This window comes from Lucilia cuprina, chromosome 4, assembly GCF_022045245.1.
Source record: "Lucilia cuprina isolate Lc7/37 chromosome 4, ASM2204524v1, whole genome shotgun sequence".
NCBI classification, from domain to species: Eukaryota; Metazoa; Arthropoda; class Insecta; order Diptera; family Calliphoridae; genus Lucilia; species Lucilia cuprina.
The window spans coordinates 60050598-60068328 of record NC_060952.1 but is presented as its reverse complement, the minus strand read 5'-3'; the positions used below and the strand labels follow the sequence as shown (position 1 = coordinate 60068328).

Here is a 17731-nt window from a genome sequence, read left to right as displayed (position 1 = left end):
GCTTTATCGTTCTTCAAAAGGTACTTTCGGAAATTTCTATAATACTGAACCTAGAAACATGTAATTGTATGTGTGATCCGGATTAAGTGAGAACCCATATAAGGAAATTAAGCTGTGTGTCCCGGATTAAGTGAGACCCTATAAAAGGGGACTTTTTGGTACTTTATCGTTCTTCAAAAGGTACTTTTTGAATTTTCTAAAATATCGGTAGTACAACATTAAGAAATAGACAGGTTACCAAAATTTTACAAATTTGAAGTTTTGTACAAAACCTATAAAACGGCTCGCTAACAAGCTAGCGTGTTATAAGCTAGTATATTATAATGATATTGATAAACATTTCATAATTGTATTTTAGTTTATAGAACAAGTGTAAATACTTGTTCTATAAACTAACATAATTTGTTTTTCATCGGAATTTCCTTATTATTCTCCTTTAAACAGTTTTTAACGCAAATATCTTCTCTGTTAAACACAATAAGGATTTTATTTTTGAAGATTACAATTTAAAAATACTTAACACGTGTCTTTTTAACAAAAAAAAAACAATAAATTCTAAAAAAAATGATTAAAAAAAATTAAAAAAACCCGACGTTGTTACTGGCAAAATGCAAAATACTTTATTGGCCTACAAGTTCTGATGCAACAACGAATGCACCAAATTTTTTATTTTAATATTTTTTCACGGTTTTCCCATTTTACATAATATCTATTTTTAATTGGAAAACATAAATTTACTTTTTACCTGTTACCTCGAAGATTATTTATGAACAAAAAACAAACAACTCTCTTAAAAAAGGTAGAAAAAAAACTAGTTGATTCACTGTGTATCGCTCATTTTCAAAAGGACTGTCATAAACCACAATTTAGATTTAACTTATTCTTAAATATTATTAACTTTAATCAATGAAAGTAATTCGTAATATTTAATAATTTTTTTCTGTGTATTAAACATTTATTTATAAAATCGTTGAATAATTCATTTTTCCTTGATTTGTTTAAAGCCGGAAAAATTTATACCAGCAGCACAAATTTCGATTTTATTTAGATTTTGCGACAGCAACATAATTTTTTTACTGCATGCTGATAAAAAGTGCATGGAATTAATGTAATGTGTCAACACTGCTAAACACAAAATTTTTACCAAATATTTAGATTTTGATATTATTTTTTTAATAATTTTTTTATACATGTTTCATTTACCTTCCGGCAAAAAATGTGATGATGAGCAAAAACTGAATAAAAGTGAATTTATTATTTTTCTTCTTCATTGCTTGATTTTTATCAAACCAATGCGTTTGAGTTTTCTTTAACTAAGTGCCCGTTTACATTGAAACCTTTTTTTTAAGGGTGAGCACGAACGTATATCGAGTTTGTTAGTGTTGATCCACACTAGGGAACTTTTTTGGGAAACTTTTGATTTTGCGTGAGAGAGAAAGAAAAAGAAAAATCATTCATCTCTCTCGTGGCACGGAGTTTCTCGTACTCTGAAACTAACTTTGTTTCGTTATTCTTCTCATTCGTACAACAACAAATCAATGCAATTAATACGCATTTTTGGAACAAAGGTTTCTATGTGTAGACATAAAGGAGAGAACTAAGAAGAAAGGGAAGTAGCAAGACACGTATGAATTGTGATTTGAGGGGTTTTTTCGACATTGCTTTTGCTTCATTTCCGAGATTTTGCTAGTTGTTTTAATTATATTTTGCTTTCACAACATATAATTCATGTGCGACTACTTTCACACATGAATTATTGTTGCCATTTGCAATAATTTTTAGAGTCCGAACACCGAACCCGACCTACGGTAAATTTGAAAGTTCGGCCGAACCCGAACTTTGTTCGGGTTTCGAAGTTCGGTCACACCGAACTTTTTTCTTAAATGAAAAACGCATTTATGATTAAAAAGTAATAAATTTATTACTTTTATTTAAAACCAAAATATGAACATCCGAAAGATTTTTTGAAAAGGGACTTTAATTAGCAATTGGGCCAATTATCAACTAATTCCGAATTCCAGAGAGTGATAAATTTCTAATAACAAACTCTTCTGTAGAATGTATATATCTTAATACCTTTATATTTGGTTTTTAAACGATTCATTGACAATGATATAATTCTCTATAAGAGCACGCAGAGAAAAACATTGCTGTGGTTAAAATTATGACTGTAGTATAAACATATTATCGTTATTGTAACAATTTTAAAATATCATATTATGATTAAATTATTAAATTAAATAATATTATATCATGATATTTTTGTATTTATCATAATATTGTTATACATTATCATATCATGATCCAAGGTGATCAAAATTTCGTTTTAAATGTGTATCGAAATCAAAATAAATTTTATCGAATCAGTAAAATTACAGTTTCTAAAAAAATAAAAATATATATATAATATAAAGATAATATACTTACAATACTTAACACAATTCTCAAATTTAAATTTGCTGATTTATATGAAATTTTGGTTCATAAAAAAATTAAGTATAATTTCGTAAAAATACTAGTATTTTTAAGTCTGTTATGAACGTTAGTCATTTTCTAAAACGAACCTTATATAGAGGCCATGTCGAAATGTAAACCGATTTTGATTATTTTGAATAAAAATCAATCTGCAACAATAGTTTAGGTCCTATCGTTTTTTTAAGAGACTGACTGACATGTCTAGATCGTTTGAGAATAAGGACCTAGAAAATTTTAATTTTACAAATGAGAAATTCTGGTTAACTGTTTTCAAATCAGCCGAAAAAATGAACAGTTAAAAAGCCGTTTTGTACCTATGAAATCGGAAATTTATTGTACAGAAAGGATGTATGATAACTTCTGTAAACAAAAATCATGGTTAAAATGTATTTATATCATTTGTAAAAAATAAATAACTATAAAAAGTACTAAAATATACAGCTAATAGTAGCAAATATATGTATTTCAAATTATTTTAGTATATTTTATAATTTTCCTTTAATAATATTTACTTAAATAATTAACAGAATACTTAATTCAACAAATATTTAAAATAAATATATATTCATTTATAAAATATTTAAAACAAATTAATAACACTAAACAACACTGAAAATGTCTTTTAAATAAAAATAGCTGTTTCCTACGTATTTAAACCTGCTAAGTTCAAAAATTGTTATGAAATTTTGTTAGTTCTTGTTTCCGAGATATTGTGGTTATTGTAAAAACGTTATTTAAGACATTTTTTTAGTATTTTTTACATAATTTCTCAAAACCGAACCAATGTTTATAGTGCTATTCAACAACATAGTAAATAACAAAATTACACTGTGTAGTTTTTTTAAGTCATGATTGAATAACCATATACGGACACCACTATACGATAAAAGACCAAAAATAAGAAGACCCGTGTCTTCCAGTTTTGCCCAAAGTCATGCACTTTTTAGTTATAGGCCCCCAAAGATTTGGGGCCTCGGTGTCATTTTTGAAAAAATGTGATAATTTTTTCCGGCTCACATCGTGCAAACCGTTCGGAATTTTGATTTACTATCTGAGGGAATTTGTTGTTCTTTTTACAAAGAACCAAAATTGTGAACATATAAAGTCAAAAAACTATCTTCATGATCAGAATCGCAAAAATTAATTTGTTTTTCTTGTTCAGGCTTATAAGTAGCAAACCGTTTAAAATTTAAGAAAACAGTTAAATACAAAAATGTACCTAAGATCTCATATACAAATTCCTAGAACATATGAACTTCCTAAGTAAGTCGTAAAAGTGAAAAGTTTCCTGAAAATTTTTAATTTCATTTGGTTTTTATTTACTTCAACATTAGGGTGTCCCGTGGGCCACTTTTTAGGAAGAATACCTCTATAACGATGCGTTTAAATGAACTAAATGCGGGAAAAATAAAAAAACATTTTTTTTGAAAAGGTCCTCAGTTCCCTACTTGCGATTGAAAATCTTGATCTCAGAGCAATATCTTCAAACTTTTTTTCTGCAACCTTTTGGAATTGGGTGTCAAAACTTACTCAATTTTAAGCTTGTCATGGGAAAAATAAATAAAATTGTTGTTAGTGTAAATCTGGTCCGCAAATGACATTTATTGTATTATAAAGGGGCATACAATTTTTCAAAAAGTTCTGAAATGTACTAAACCAAATGTCAAATAATTTTTGGAATATTTTTCTGTATGAGCTAAAAATTACCACAATTTTGACACACATTTCGATAAAAAGCAAAAACAAAATGCCTCTTAAACCCACTAAAAATCATTTTGTGGACCAGAAATATTCTATCATTTTTTAAAATTATTTTTCCCGAATTTAGCTCAAAATTATGGATTTTTCGAGACCCATTTCAAAAAAATCGAAAATGTTTTATTTTTCAAAAATTAAACTGAGGTCGGGATTTTCAATCAAATTCAGGAAACTTTTCACTTTTTCGACTTAAATATCATTCCTAAGAAGTTCATATGTTCTAGAAAGTTGTTTATTGAGATCTTAGGTACATTTTTGTAGTTAACTATTTTCCTAAATTTTAAGCGGTTTGCTACTTGTAGGTCTGAAAAAGGAAAATAATGTAAAACAAATTTAATTTTTGAAGATTCCGATCATGAAGATAACGTTTTTTACTTTATATGTTCACAATTGTGGTTCTTTGTGACAAGAGCAACAACATTTCCTACGAGAGTAAATCAAAATTCCGAACGGTTTGCAAGATATGAGCTTGAGAAAATGCTCACTTTTTTCAAAAATAATACTGAGGCCTCAAATCTTTGGCCTCTGGAAAACACGGGTCTTCGTATTATTGGTCTTTTATAATATAGTGGTGACGGTATATGGTTATTTTTTTCGTGTTGCACTGTGTTATCTATCATTAGAGTATAATCATGATGATAGTTATTACACGATACCTTGGAATCTTGTAATAACTGAAAATTTTAATTTTTTCGGTTTATCCTTATAACTTTAATTAAAGGTAAACGAGTTTAATTTCCTTTTACAATATAGTATGGACACATAACAATATTTGTAAATAACATTTGGAAATTTGTTCAAAATTTAGTGAAATATTTTAAAATAATGATACATGAAACCATGGTATAAATATATTAGAAGGTAGTTTCAATTTGCCTTAATGTCAGTCTGATTAACCATCTGACAAGAAAGGCGATTTGAAGTTTATGTATAAAATAAAGCTACCATATTCATGAATATTAATCCCACATTTCATTTTAAATATTCAAACTTAAAATAAATAACAAATATTTTAATTCAAATAAAAAAAATGTAACACAACAAAAAAATATTTTTATAAAAATGAGCTGTCTTTTTCCGAAATGCGAAAGCAAGAAACACCATTCAAGCGTTTCAAATATACATTTCTTTAAAATACCTACTATACCGTATATACGCGAAGAATGGCTAAAGGTACGTATGTTAGATTTTTGGTTGAAGTTTATTCGTAATATTTCCATTTGAAAGGTGTGCAATATCGAAGAAGACGATTTGCCAGGTGAACCTTTAGTATGTTCCCTACATTTTTCCAGACAAGATTTAAAAAATAATGAGAAGAATGTTCGCGTCAATAGAAACGCTATTCCAATGTGCCCAAGGTAATTATTATTTTGTGTTTTTTAAACAAATGCTTTTTATTTTAAAAGGTCTAACGGAAGGAACTTAGGTCCCTAATTAATCCTTAAAATTAAAAAAAGACATATACGATTTAGCCCAGACGAATATTAAACTGGGTCTTTATTAAATCTAAGATGATCTATCTATGTCCGTCCATCTGTCTGTCTGTTGAAAGCACGATATAGTCCGAACAGAAAGAGCTAGGGTAAATATTCTCTATTTGTCCGTCTGTCCGGTTGGCTAGCTGTCCATGTCGCAATATTCAAGATATTTCGATCAAATTTGGACCAAATGTGTTTTTCGACACAGGGACGAAGCCTATTGAACGAAATAGAAAAACTGAACTCAACATTCGTTACTTTTAATGGAAATCAGTTAAACACTAAATTAAATTATATGCACACTTTGCAAAATATTAATAACTCTAAATTAGATGTAAAGATTGTAAAAAGATTTTTCTTAGGCACAACATTTTTCCGAATTCGGCATTTAAATCGTTATTTAAAACAAAATAAATTTATAAATGTTACCAAAAAAATGAAAAAAGTTATAACATAATTAACAACATTTTTTTTACTTAATTGATTATAATTATTGAGATAAAGTTAAGTAAAACATAATAAAAATCATTATTTATTCCACTAAAGCTTAATTACATTTTGATTTAAAAAGAACGCATTGCAAATAAGATTCAAATTCAACAGCCACTTATATATATCGTTGTACATCATTTATGAATTACACATATGTGTTTAAAAATTTCTCAATGTATTTTACACTTTTTCTTAATATGGCAACGCTCTTTTGAATATTTACACAAATAATAAACTTCAAACATCTCCTTTCTTGTCAACAAATTCATATTGAAACAACCTTCTATATTTTTAAATCATACATGAAACTTATATACAAATATGAAACTTTGAAAGCAATAACATCACAAAACATCATGACAATCGCTTAAAAACATTAACAACTATATTTTTTAATAGAAAGGACATCGAATTTATCCAATTCACTGTCGGTATCGTATTGTTGTATTATCATATATATTTCACAGACAAATTTTTTTACACAAAAACAGAAAAATAGTGAAAACTTAAGACATACAACGTAACGGCACTGATTATGAATTGTATTATATTTTGAATTCATGAGTATGTAAAAAATAACAAACATCAGTTGAATTCCATCCAAAATATTTCACTGCGTTTTTAGTAAATTTCCAGTTCTACCCGACAAATGGTATTATTGGTTTGTGTTGGTAATACTTATTGAAAAACTCAAAAAAAGTATTGTTATAAGGAAAAAACAAAAAAAGGCTCGATTTTCAATTTCCTTGCAAGGCAATCTATTTTTACTGCAATAATTGTCATCATGATAATGCTCTTTAGAAAGATAATTTTGTGTAGTCTCCCATGTTTTTAAAAAAACTAACCAAAAATTTAAATAACGATTTTTGAACTCAGCGAATTTAAATATATAGGAATTAGCTATTTTTATTTAAAAGGCACACAAAAAGTTTGATTTTGTTGACTTGTGCAATTATAATTTTAAAAAACACACATAATTTCAAAAAGCAGGCATGCCTTAAAAGTCTCAAGATTTTTAGAAGGGCATTTAAAAAAAAAAATTGAAAAAGGTCCAGGGGAAAAAAGTCTATGTAAAAGAGAACTTACACAATTTAAAAAAATTGTTGACTGTTGCAGGGTACACTTATAATGTGAAGACAATTCAATAGCTGATCGCTCATTTTATTATTTGTGTTAGGCAGTCCCGAGGTATCTCGTGACTGTCATGAGAGACGGACGTTTAGCGGAGATCACAAATTATTTCATTTTCTTAATGAATATTTGTTTTTATTTATGTGTGTTGTTATAACTAAATAAAACATTTTTTAGCGTTAAAAAACAAAAGATAAATAGACTCTAAAATCTGTTATAAAAATAATGAGTGAGCTCGATGCTCCAAACTCTGAAATAACCAAAAAAAAAAAAAAAAACAATCAGCAATATAATTGTCCAATTCACAATCGATGTCGTATCGTTGTATGTCATAAAAATTTTTCAAATAAAATTTTTCGAAACAAAAACAAATCAATAATAAAAAAAATTACGACATACTACGATACAACCGTACAACACCGATTGTGAATTGAACAAATATGTAAGACAATGACAAAACAACTGAAGAACAATTACTATGATACTCTTGATTAAGATGATAATTGTGATAAAGAATATCTTGAGAAATTTGAAAAACATGTTCAACTTGATAAACCAACAACATCAAAAATGCACCAATAAATAACTAATTGCAAAGAGAATAATACTAATAATGGAAAACCAACAAATAAGAATCCAAACAAAAATAAAAAATACCACTTATAAATATTTTTGATGTTGAGGCTAATAAGCTAATTGAATTTATTAAGAATGGTCTTAAAATACACATTGAAAATAAGAAAATTTCAGAATAAGAAAATTGCATTAAGGAGTGAGATCGAAAAATTCTTAACACACGTTTTTCATTACATTTTTCAACCAAAGTATTATTTGATTTTTTTTTTTGATCAAGTTACCTTTGAAAAACATGTCAGTTATTATGTGTAATGTCAATTATATTAATTTTTTTGTTTATCTGATTAAAATGAGTGACCAGAAAAAAGTGCGTACTGAAATTATTAAATATTTTCAACTAAACCCAACTTGGTCTTACAAAAAGTTGGCCAAGCATACAAAGGTCTGCCGTCAAACTGTTTCCAATGTTATTAAACAGTACCGGGAGAACTTGTTAGTTGATAGAAAACCTGGTTCAGGTAGAAGGAATGATCCACATGATGTTTCTAAAGCCAAAAAAAATAGAACGCATTTTCAAAAGAGCTCCCAACACATCCGGTAGGAAAGCAGCTCGGTTAGCTCAGTGCTCGGACTATTTGGTACGAAAAGTTAAAGCTAATGCAGGTTTAAAAACATACAAGGCTCAAAAAGTTCCTGACAGGAACGCTGCTAAAAATTTAGAGGCCAAAAACAGCGCGGAAATTGAAGTCAAGTTTTATAAAAAAAATATTCTTGCTGCATAATGGATGACGAAACGTATGTTCTGGCAGATATTTCGCAACTTCCAGGTCAAAAGTTTTATGTTGCTGATGCTCGAGGGAATGTTGAAGAAAAGTTTAGGACCCAAAAGCAGACAAAATTTCCCAGAAACTTCTTGGTATGGCAAGCAATATGCAATTGCGGCAAAAGAAGTCAATCATTTGTTACAACGGGCTCTATAAATACCGAAATTTACATCAAGGAATGTTTACAAAAAAGGCTGCTTCCATTCATAAGACTTCATAATGTGTAAACTTATTTTTGGCCTGACTTGGCATCCTGTCACTATGGTAAACAAGCCCTTGAGTGGTACAAGAACAATAATGTGGTATTTGTACCAAGAGAGGCAAATCCCCCAAACTGCCCGGAGCTAAGGCCAGTGGAGAGATATTGGGCTCTTGTTAAAAGAGAATTGAAGAGTACAAAAAAGGTGTCCAAAAGTGTGGTAGATTTTAAACGGAGATGGACTACATGTTCGAGCAAAGTGACAGAAAGCACTATAAAAACGTTAATGGAAGGGTTTCCGAAAAGGGTTCAAAATTTCATCACTAGTGATTAAAACTATAAAAATATTTTTTTTTTTTGTAAGTTGTAATAATAATTTGAATCAAATAAAAAAAATAAGTTTAGTGGTTTCTTTTTTATAAACATATATGTATGTTAAGAATTTTTCGATCTCACTCCTTATTTATGTCATCTATGAACCAGTACATACGGGTTAAAGCCTATTAAAAAAAAACAAAAGTAAAATGCTTTACTTTTACCCCCAAAGACATTAAAACAAGAACATATGTATTAAAAGGCCTGAGCGCTGACACAGATGTAAAGCTAATTTTTGACGAACTAAGTAAATTTGAAAATGATCATCTAAAATTCGTTAAAGTTTGTCAATTTATTACGAAAAAACACGATCTACCTTGTTCAAAAAAGTAATAAAAGTAAGGTCCAAGAACTGAAACTTATCAAAGGTCTATTCTATCGTTACGTTTGCTGGGAACCACTAAGGAAACCCGAGATTCCTCAATGTAGGAACTGTCAAAATTTTTATCACACTGTAGCAAATTGCTATTTACCATCTCGTTGCGTCAAATACACGAAATAGGGAAATGTACGCTCGAAAAGGTGCCTTTAAATGAAAGGGAAACACTATTTTGCGTACTGCGCAATAAATACGGCCACCCAGCCTCTTATAAAGGCTGTGAAAAATATAAGAGTCTTCAGTAAAAACTTGGTATGAAAAGACAAAATTTAACCCAAAAAAGAACAAATATTCGAAATTATCATTACCTGTATATTTTTATTTACATGATCATTAACGAAACAGAACGAAATGATCTGTCGAAAAAATATGGGTAAAAATAGTTATAAATTTCTGAAAATTTAAGCATAATAGATAGGACCGTTCAATTATAAGGATAAGCAAACAAATAGAAAATAGGTAAATATAAGATTTAAATACGTTCTGTCATATTTAATACTAAAATATGAAATTAAAGGATACAGGTTTAAATTATCATATTTTTGAATGTAATTGAGATATTGGCTTGAAAATTTTTGTAAAGAATCGAGAATTTCCATATCGAACTAAAAAAAGATATTAAGGGATAAATATGGACAAAATTGTTGTAGCTATCTGCGACCCTATTAAAATTTTGATATAAATCATAGTTTTAGAAATTAAACAAATATGTAATATATGACAAAATCTTTATTTATGAACAAAACTCAATGAAATCTTCAACGCTTGTTAAATTAGTCATTTCAAATAAGAAAATGCAAAAAAAATTGAAAAGGTCAAAGGGCATCCCGCAATTCCCAAAAATAGGAATGAAAATCCCAAAAATGGTATTTTTTACTTTTTTGCCCATAGAAGTCCACATTTCTTTCATGGCTGAGAAAATACTTTTTGAGTAAATAGAAAACATATCGAGGTTTCCAAAACTGCTTTCAGTTTTCTGATCCCAGCTTTGGGATTTTAGAACATGTCGCCCAAAGTTGAAGTTTTGATAAAAAATAGGTCATATTCGGAAGGACGCAGTGGCAACATTTTCAAAAAATAGGACAAGTTTTTTACGCCAAAGCGTTCTGCGTAAAGATACCTTTTAGAAAACTATAAAATTGTTATATGTGCTTAAAGAAAATTTTATTTTATTAATAAAAGAGTTAAGACACATTTTTGGCAAAAAACGGCAAAAATCTAAAATTTTTGAATTTTTAAATTAAGAAGACGTATATTTTTGGTCCAAAATTACGCCCGGTATTCAAAAAAAGGCGGACCAAGGTATGGTAAATTTTGTATCACTAAGTTTTTAAATGCCTATAACTCGGATATTATAAGAGATAAGTAGTATGTCCAAGCATGTTTTTTCAAGTATTTGGGTGAAAAACAAAAACATGGCACCTACTTTGAGCCGCCACAGCGCCGTCCCTGGGGCATCTTCAAAACTTAAACTCGAATACTCCTTGGCTACGCTCACGCCAAATTTTATCCCGATCGGATCAGCCGTTTAGAAATGCCAGATTTAATTCCAAAAAAAATCGATTCTGCCCCACTGTGCAGCGTTAAAATCCTTTTATACCAATCGCTTATTGGACCCATTCTGACATATGGATGTCAGATATTTTTTAATATATCTCCATCTTATATGGTAAAATTAAGAATATTTGAAAGAAAATACTTGAGAGCGTGTACATCTCTCTACAGATCTAATAATGATAAAATGGTATCGAATAAAAGATTATACAATGTAGCGGCTATTAGTAGAATATATAATTTCATTATTTATTTAATTAGAAATCATATAGTCAACAGTACACACTGTACATAAATTAATTTCTTGTAAGCAACTCAATGCAACAAATAGAAGATTTGACACTATCGTATACTTAGAAGATAGAAATATGTTTCCAAACGTGAATGTAAATAAATTTAAATAAACGAATTATATATAAGTGCATCCATTATATTTTTGGATGCTGTTTATATAAAATTACAGTACGGGTTCGATTTGAGCAACTGTGCCTATAACTGATCTAATCATTTTAAATTACACTGACTAAAAAATAAAGTAAATAAAAATAAAATAAATCAAAAACTTCCAAATAAGTTTTTTTTGTCCTAAAAAGTTTAAAAAAGTTAAAGTTGCACTTATCGCGACCATTTTTTGAAAAAAGTTAATAATATAAAGACTGTAATGTTAAAAAATAGGCTGTTGTGCAAATCGGTAATTCGTTTTGACAGTTCATCTCCATGTTGTTTTTTCTTTTCATTCATTATTTTAATTTTTTTTTGTATATTAGTGTTTGTGTATGATACAAAAATATGTTTGTTAAAAAATAGACTGTTGTGCAAATCGGTAATTCGTTTTGACAGTTCATCTCCATGTTGTTTTTTCTTTTCATTCATTATTTTTAATTTTTTTTTGTATATTAGTGTTTGTGTATGATACAAAAATATGTTTGTTACATTATTAGGTAAATTACAAAAAATGCAAATAAATAGAATATATAGAACTTAATTTGTTAAAATAATGTAACAAACATATTATTGTATCATACACAAACACTAATATTTCGTGTAACAACGGATTTCTACTGTTATTTGATATAAAGTTCAGCTTGACCAAGACATTCTATCTGGGATCAGTTTCAGATATATTCTGTGTCTGGTATACGATCTGGCTCGACCTTCCATTAATTAATTGTGTATAACCTTCCATTAATGTCCGGTCGAGGAATACACCTAAGTACTTAACTTTGTCTGTCACTGGTATCTTCTTACCTAGGAAGCAAGGTTCAGTATATGTAGAAATTTTTGTCTTGTGAAACATTTCCGTTTTTGCGGATCCTTTCTACACAAGTAATATGGATCCTTTCCCTTTAAAAGTATTACGACATCGTCTACATAGCAGACGGGTCTAAGTCCTTTCTCAGTTAGGGTTTATTAATCGTGGTAATCCAGAGTAAAGGTGACAAAATGCCACCTTGTGGTAGGCATTGATCTAGGGAATGAATAAGAGTATCAGTGTGCACGTTATTGAAGGCGCCTTTGATATCAATGCATATCGCCAGAGTATATAGTTTGCTATGTAAGGAAGCACCTATGTATGTGATGGACAACTTCGTTAAATTGTAGGTCTTTATCAGGCATCCTGCCATGCCGATGAACTGTCAAGACGAATTACAAATGTGTCATAGAAACGGGTTAAAGCATAAGCTAGCTTAGGGAAATATCAAAACCGAACGAAAAGTTTCTCAAGTACTTAAGAAAATCCGAAGAAACTTTTAGGTGGCTATAATGTACTTAAGTGCATTTAAATAATTTATCCCCATTTGCATATTTATGTGCCAAACGTAATAATAAAAATACATATTTCATAATATTTTATCGAAATAAATTAATTTTCTTTTTCCTTTTTCCTATGACATTAGCTAGTGTATGCATATTATAGTTAGGCCCATGGTATAAAGAAAACAAGGTAACTCCGTTCTCTCTCAATGAAAAGTTTTTTGACGTAAATAAGAATTATTGAAATGTATTTTTTTGTAAACAAATAAAGAAAAACGTTGCCACACATGTAGGGGAAATCATATTTAGGAAATTAGAAATAAAAAATGCGTATAACTTTTAAGTTAATCATTTACAACGGTCCAGCTCATAAACGGACCATACTAAATCCAACAAGTTCTTGTTAAATTGTATCTTAATACCATGATTTATTTGCATTAAACCCCAAAATAACATCTCTTGCAGTTGTTTACGTTTAATTTTTTAAACAAATAACACAGGAAGACATTTTCTTTATAACGTTACTGCTGTTCAAAGATTCATATAATTTTCTTACTTGGACATGTTTGACAGCGCAAGATATGTTCATCCGAGAAAAGTGAGAACTGTGAACAATCTTACAGGACACATACTTAAGACATTGGCACCAAAACAAAATATCAGCAGAACACATTACTCATAAGAAACTTCTGTAATTGGACACAAGATGAAGTAATGAAATTATGTTTTTAGGGAGAATGGTCCGCACTACTTTCAAGCAAACTTGAAATTAGCTAGGTCCGTCCGCTAGGACCTTTTAACATTTTTATTATTTTCTTTGCTTTTAGAATTTTATGTTGATTAATATTTTAATTTATATAAAATTATTGAATTAAAAAAATAAGAAGTTAACAAAAAACTCGGATTTATAATGTAAATATGGCAGCATATAAAATAATAAATCGCTTAAACGTCAGAAGTTTAATATGGCTACCAAAAGAGAGAACGGTTATACCTTTATTTTTTCTACTATGGTTAGGCCGTTAATTGCCTATTGGCATGCAGAGGCCGAATTAAGTAATTCAACTGATCGTGGAAACATGGTATAAGTGACAAACAACTACTTATTTCTAAGTAAGTGTTAAAATACAGTTAGTGGTTTACTCGTTGAATAAATATTAGTTTTCCATCAAAGACGTAAACTAAAGTAGAAAATCATTAGGATTTACACTTAGAGGAAAAATACCGCAATTAATCTATTTGTACTTAAACATGGGGTAAACATAAAACATAAATTGACTGCAACAATTGGTGCTATTGTATACACATGTTCAAGTCTGAAATAAATAACAACTTTAGGATTATTTTTTACAAATATTTGTACTAAATGTTTTTGTTGTTATAAGATCAATATTTCTTGTGTCACAAATGTCATCACAAACTCTCCTCATTGTACTAGAGAAAATAAAATGTTTTATAATTGTAATATGAATAAACTGACAGTTTCTAAATTAAATTTTAATTTTATTTTTTCAGGGCGAATTTCCGTATCCAGATGCAGCAAAGTGGACCAATAAGGAACTTGGCGTTCCTTCGTAAAAATATAAAATTGTGAACACATTTACTCATTATTATATGGTAAATAAATATTAATAAAATTAACGAAAAATAAAATATTTTTTTTTTTATTTTTTTGTTAATATTTCGATTTGGTGTTAGGTCATAAATTAAATTAAAAACCAAATTTGCATGTGATATACTTCATAATTCGAATATTTTAGATTCGAAAATAAAAAAATTTTCGAGCACTTTCGCATAAAAACCAACAAGACAAAATTTTTAACGGAGGGCATTTTTTTAATTTTTTTGCGAAGTTAATCCGTCCGTCATTTTTGCCATGATCAAATTTATGACATAAACAATGTTGTGTTGATTTCGTCCAAATTGACTGACTAAAAAACTGATTTTTGGTGTGTCTCTTTATTTGATTTGTATATATCTGCAAACTAAGGGTGTCATAAATATTAGAATAAAATTCAGATTTAGATAAGCTAAACAGAATCAATTTGAAAAAAGTCATAATTTGGTATCTGAAGAAGCTAAAAGAAAATCAATCGATATAATTGCTATAATAATGCGATGAATGTACGTCAGTCTGCTTGTTGAAAACAAAGTAAAAGGCTAGAATACTGAAATTCTTCAAAACTATTCATTGATTACTAACCTTGGTATTAATAATGTGCAACATAGGTTTCACTTAGACGCATAGAAGAACCTCCCCGAATCCTGTAAAACATAAATATTAATATAATATTTTGTTTATGCAATCGTGATATAATTTTGTATAACTCAGTTTATATGTCTATAAACTATGTTTTAAATTGTAAGGTTAAAATGATTTTCTTTAGGTTAGGTTAGAAGGGCAGCCACTCAATCAAGCATAAGTGGTCCGCAGGATGAATGATGGGTAATAGCAGAGAAGGTGGGTATTGTTTCCTTTTCTTCCTCATTATTACAACTTCTACAGTAGTCGTTATATTCGAGACCCATTCTTCTAGCATGATTGCCAATAGTACAGTGTCCCATTATGACTGTTCTTGACCTGGCAGCATCATATAAAGGCACAATTGACGTCGAATTGCGTTTAAGTGATTTTCCAATCATGGCCCGATTGGAAAAAAATTCACAGTAATATCTTTGTGTATATGAGCAATACCTGTGCTATACCTGAGTTATGCGCGTTTAAGTGATTCTTGGGAGGGGACCTTGTATGGGAGCTATGACCAATTATGGACCGATCGGAAAAAAACTTTCACAATAACATTTCTAGGCATTTGAGCAATATGAATACCAAATTTTATATGGATATCTTAATTAAAAAATGTCAGTAATATTTCTGTATGACAGCTATATTTGCACCAAATTTTATATGGATATCTTAATTTAGTATTGAATTATGTGCGTTTAAGTGATTTTCGGGAGGGGATCTTGTATGGGAGCTATGGTCATTTATGGACCAATTCAAATTTTTTTCTCTGAATGAATTCTATTGATATAGAATTTATATTTGTAAAATTTTGTGAAGATATCGACATTGTGACTGAAGTCTTTAACAAAAACCGATTTTCCCGGAATATGTACTTTTGTATGGGAGGTATACGAAAATGTAGACCGATTTTGGCAATTTTCAGCACGGATCAAACTCTTGTGCAAAAACGAATGTATGTATGGTGATTTTCATAGAATTATCTTGCATAGTTTTTGAGAAAATTACATCACAGAGTGTAAAAAACTATGATTTTTTCAAGGTTGTTTTAAATTTTGATCCATAACTTTTCCCGATGTGAACCGATTTTGCTCATTTTCAATAGTGAATATTTTCGGTGAATTTGGCTTCCCTTTGACTTCCTTTGCTCAGTTTAAACGTCAGCGTGATTTAGGCAGATAGACGGACATAGCTAAATCGACTCAGAATTTGATAAGGACCCAGTATATATATACTTTGTTGGGTCTTAGATGAATATTTCTTGGTGTTACACACGGGATGACAACCTTACCTTTTTGTATTTTTTTTTTTTTGTAAAAAACTTATTATGAATTAAAATTACGTCTGAATTATGAAATATCGCGTAATAAATAATTGATATTAGACGGCACATGGTCTAAAATACCTAAAGTGATTTAAATAAACTTTTATTTAAAATTTCACGTGAGCTAACTAGAGTCTATATTATTTCATGCAATTAAAAAAATTGTTGTAATGTTTTTAGAAACATTTGACATGTTTTTCAACAATAAAAACAGAGTACTAATTCATCAACATTTTTCCATAAAATTTTCATTACAATTTTTTTGTAAATTTTTAAAAATTTCACGTGAAGTAGAGTACCAATTTTATTACTGTGAAATTATTTACACAAAACCAAAATTAACATTTTCTCTGCATTTTTTATGTCCAGTATATTTCTACATCTATATACAGTGAATCAACTAAGTTTTTTGCCTACCTTTTTATACCCTTCACCGTTCCGTTTGTAATTTCTATAATATAATTTTCCGACCCTATAAAGTATATATATTCTGGATCCTTATAGATAGCGGAGTCGATTAAGCCATGTCCGTCTGTCAGTTGAAATCAGTTTTTAGTGGTCCGCAGATATCAGCGAGATCCGAATCAGCAAAATCGGTCTATAAATAACGGAGATATGAGCAAAAATCCGAGACAACATCTGAAAATTTCATCAAAAAAGCCACATTTTTTTCATGCTTTGTTAAAAAAGCAACAACAACACTGTGAATTGGATAAAGATGTACATGTGCGTGTGGAGATGTATTTGGTTTTATTCAGCTGTGTATTTTTTGTATGTTTGGATGCTATTCTGTTCTCACGAAGGTAAGTGGGTATAACAAGAACAAGGAGATAAAGCAGAAATATGTTGGTAATACAGCTCATATTTTCGATCAAACAGGTAAAAAGTTAATATATGTTTTCCCATTAAAAATAGAAAATGTGTAAAATGGGAAAAATTAGAAATAAATATTAATTCAGTTTCACTGAACCTGATTTGATCCATTTCATATAATAGCGTCGATTTCATCTTCCCTTCTCATCGCATCATTTCTGGCAAGTTCGTCAGCTATCCAGTGTTTGGTGTTCCACCATGGGGTTTGGATTTGTTGGATTCGTTGCTTCGGCCAATGACGGCTCAAACAAGGCTGTCTTTGGCAACCTGCACCTTTTTGGACATTTCACCCC

The 17731-nt window shown here is 29.4% G+C and overlaps 1 protein-coding gene across 1 annotated transcript in view; it reads left to right on the top strand.

The window, feature by feature from the left end:
- LOC111687299 (NADH dehydrogenase [ubiquinone] 1 beta subcomplex subunit 2, mitochondrial-like) overlaps positions 1 to 14645 on the top strand; it is a 65575-nt gene extending 50930 nt beyond the window's left edge. Inside the window, exon 3 of the mRNA XM_046948986.1 lies at positions 14512 to 14645. Coding sequence (XP_046804942.1) covers positions 14512 to 14574 — 63 coding nt within the window. The 3' untranslated portion in view covers positions 14575 to 14645. The remainder of the gene's footprint in view (positions 1 to 14511) is intronic.
- Positions 14646 to 17731: the final 3086 nt, after the last annotated feature.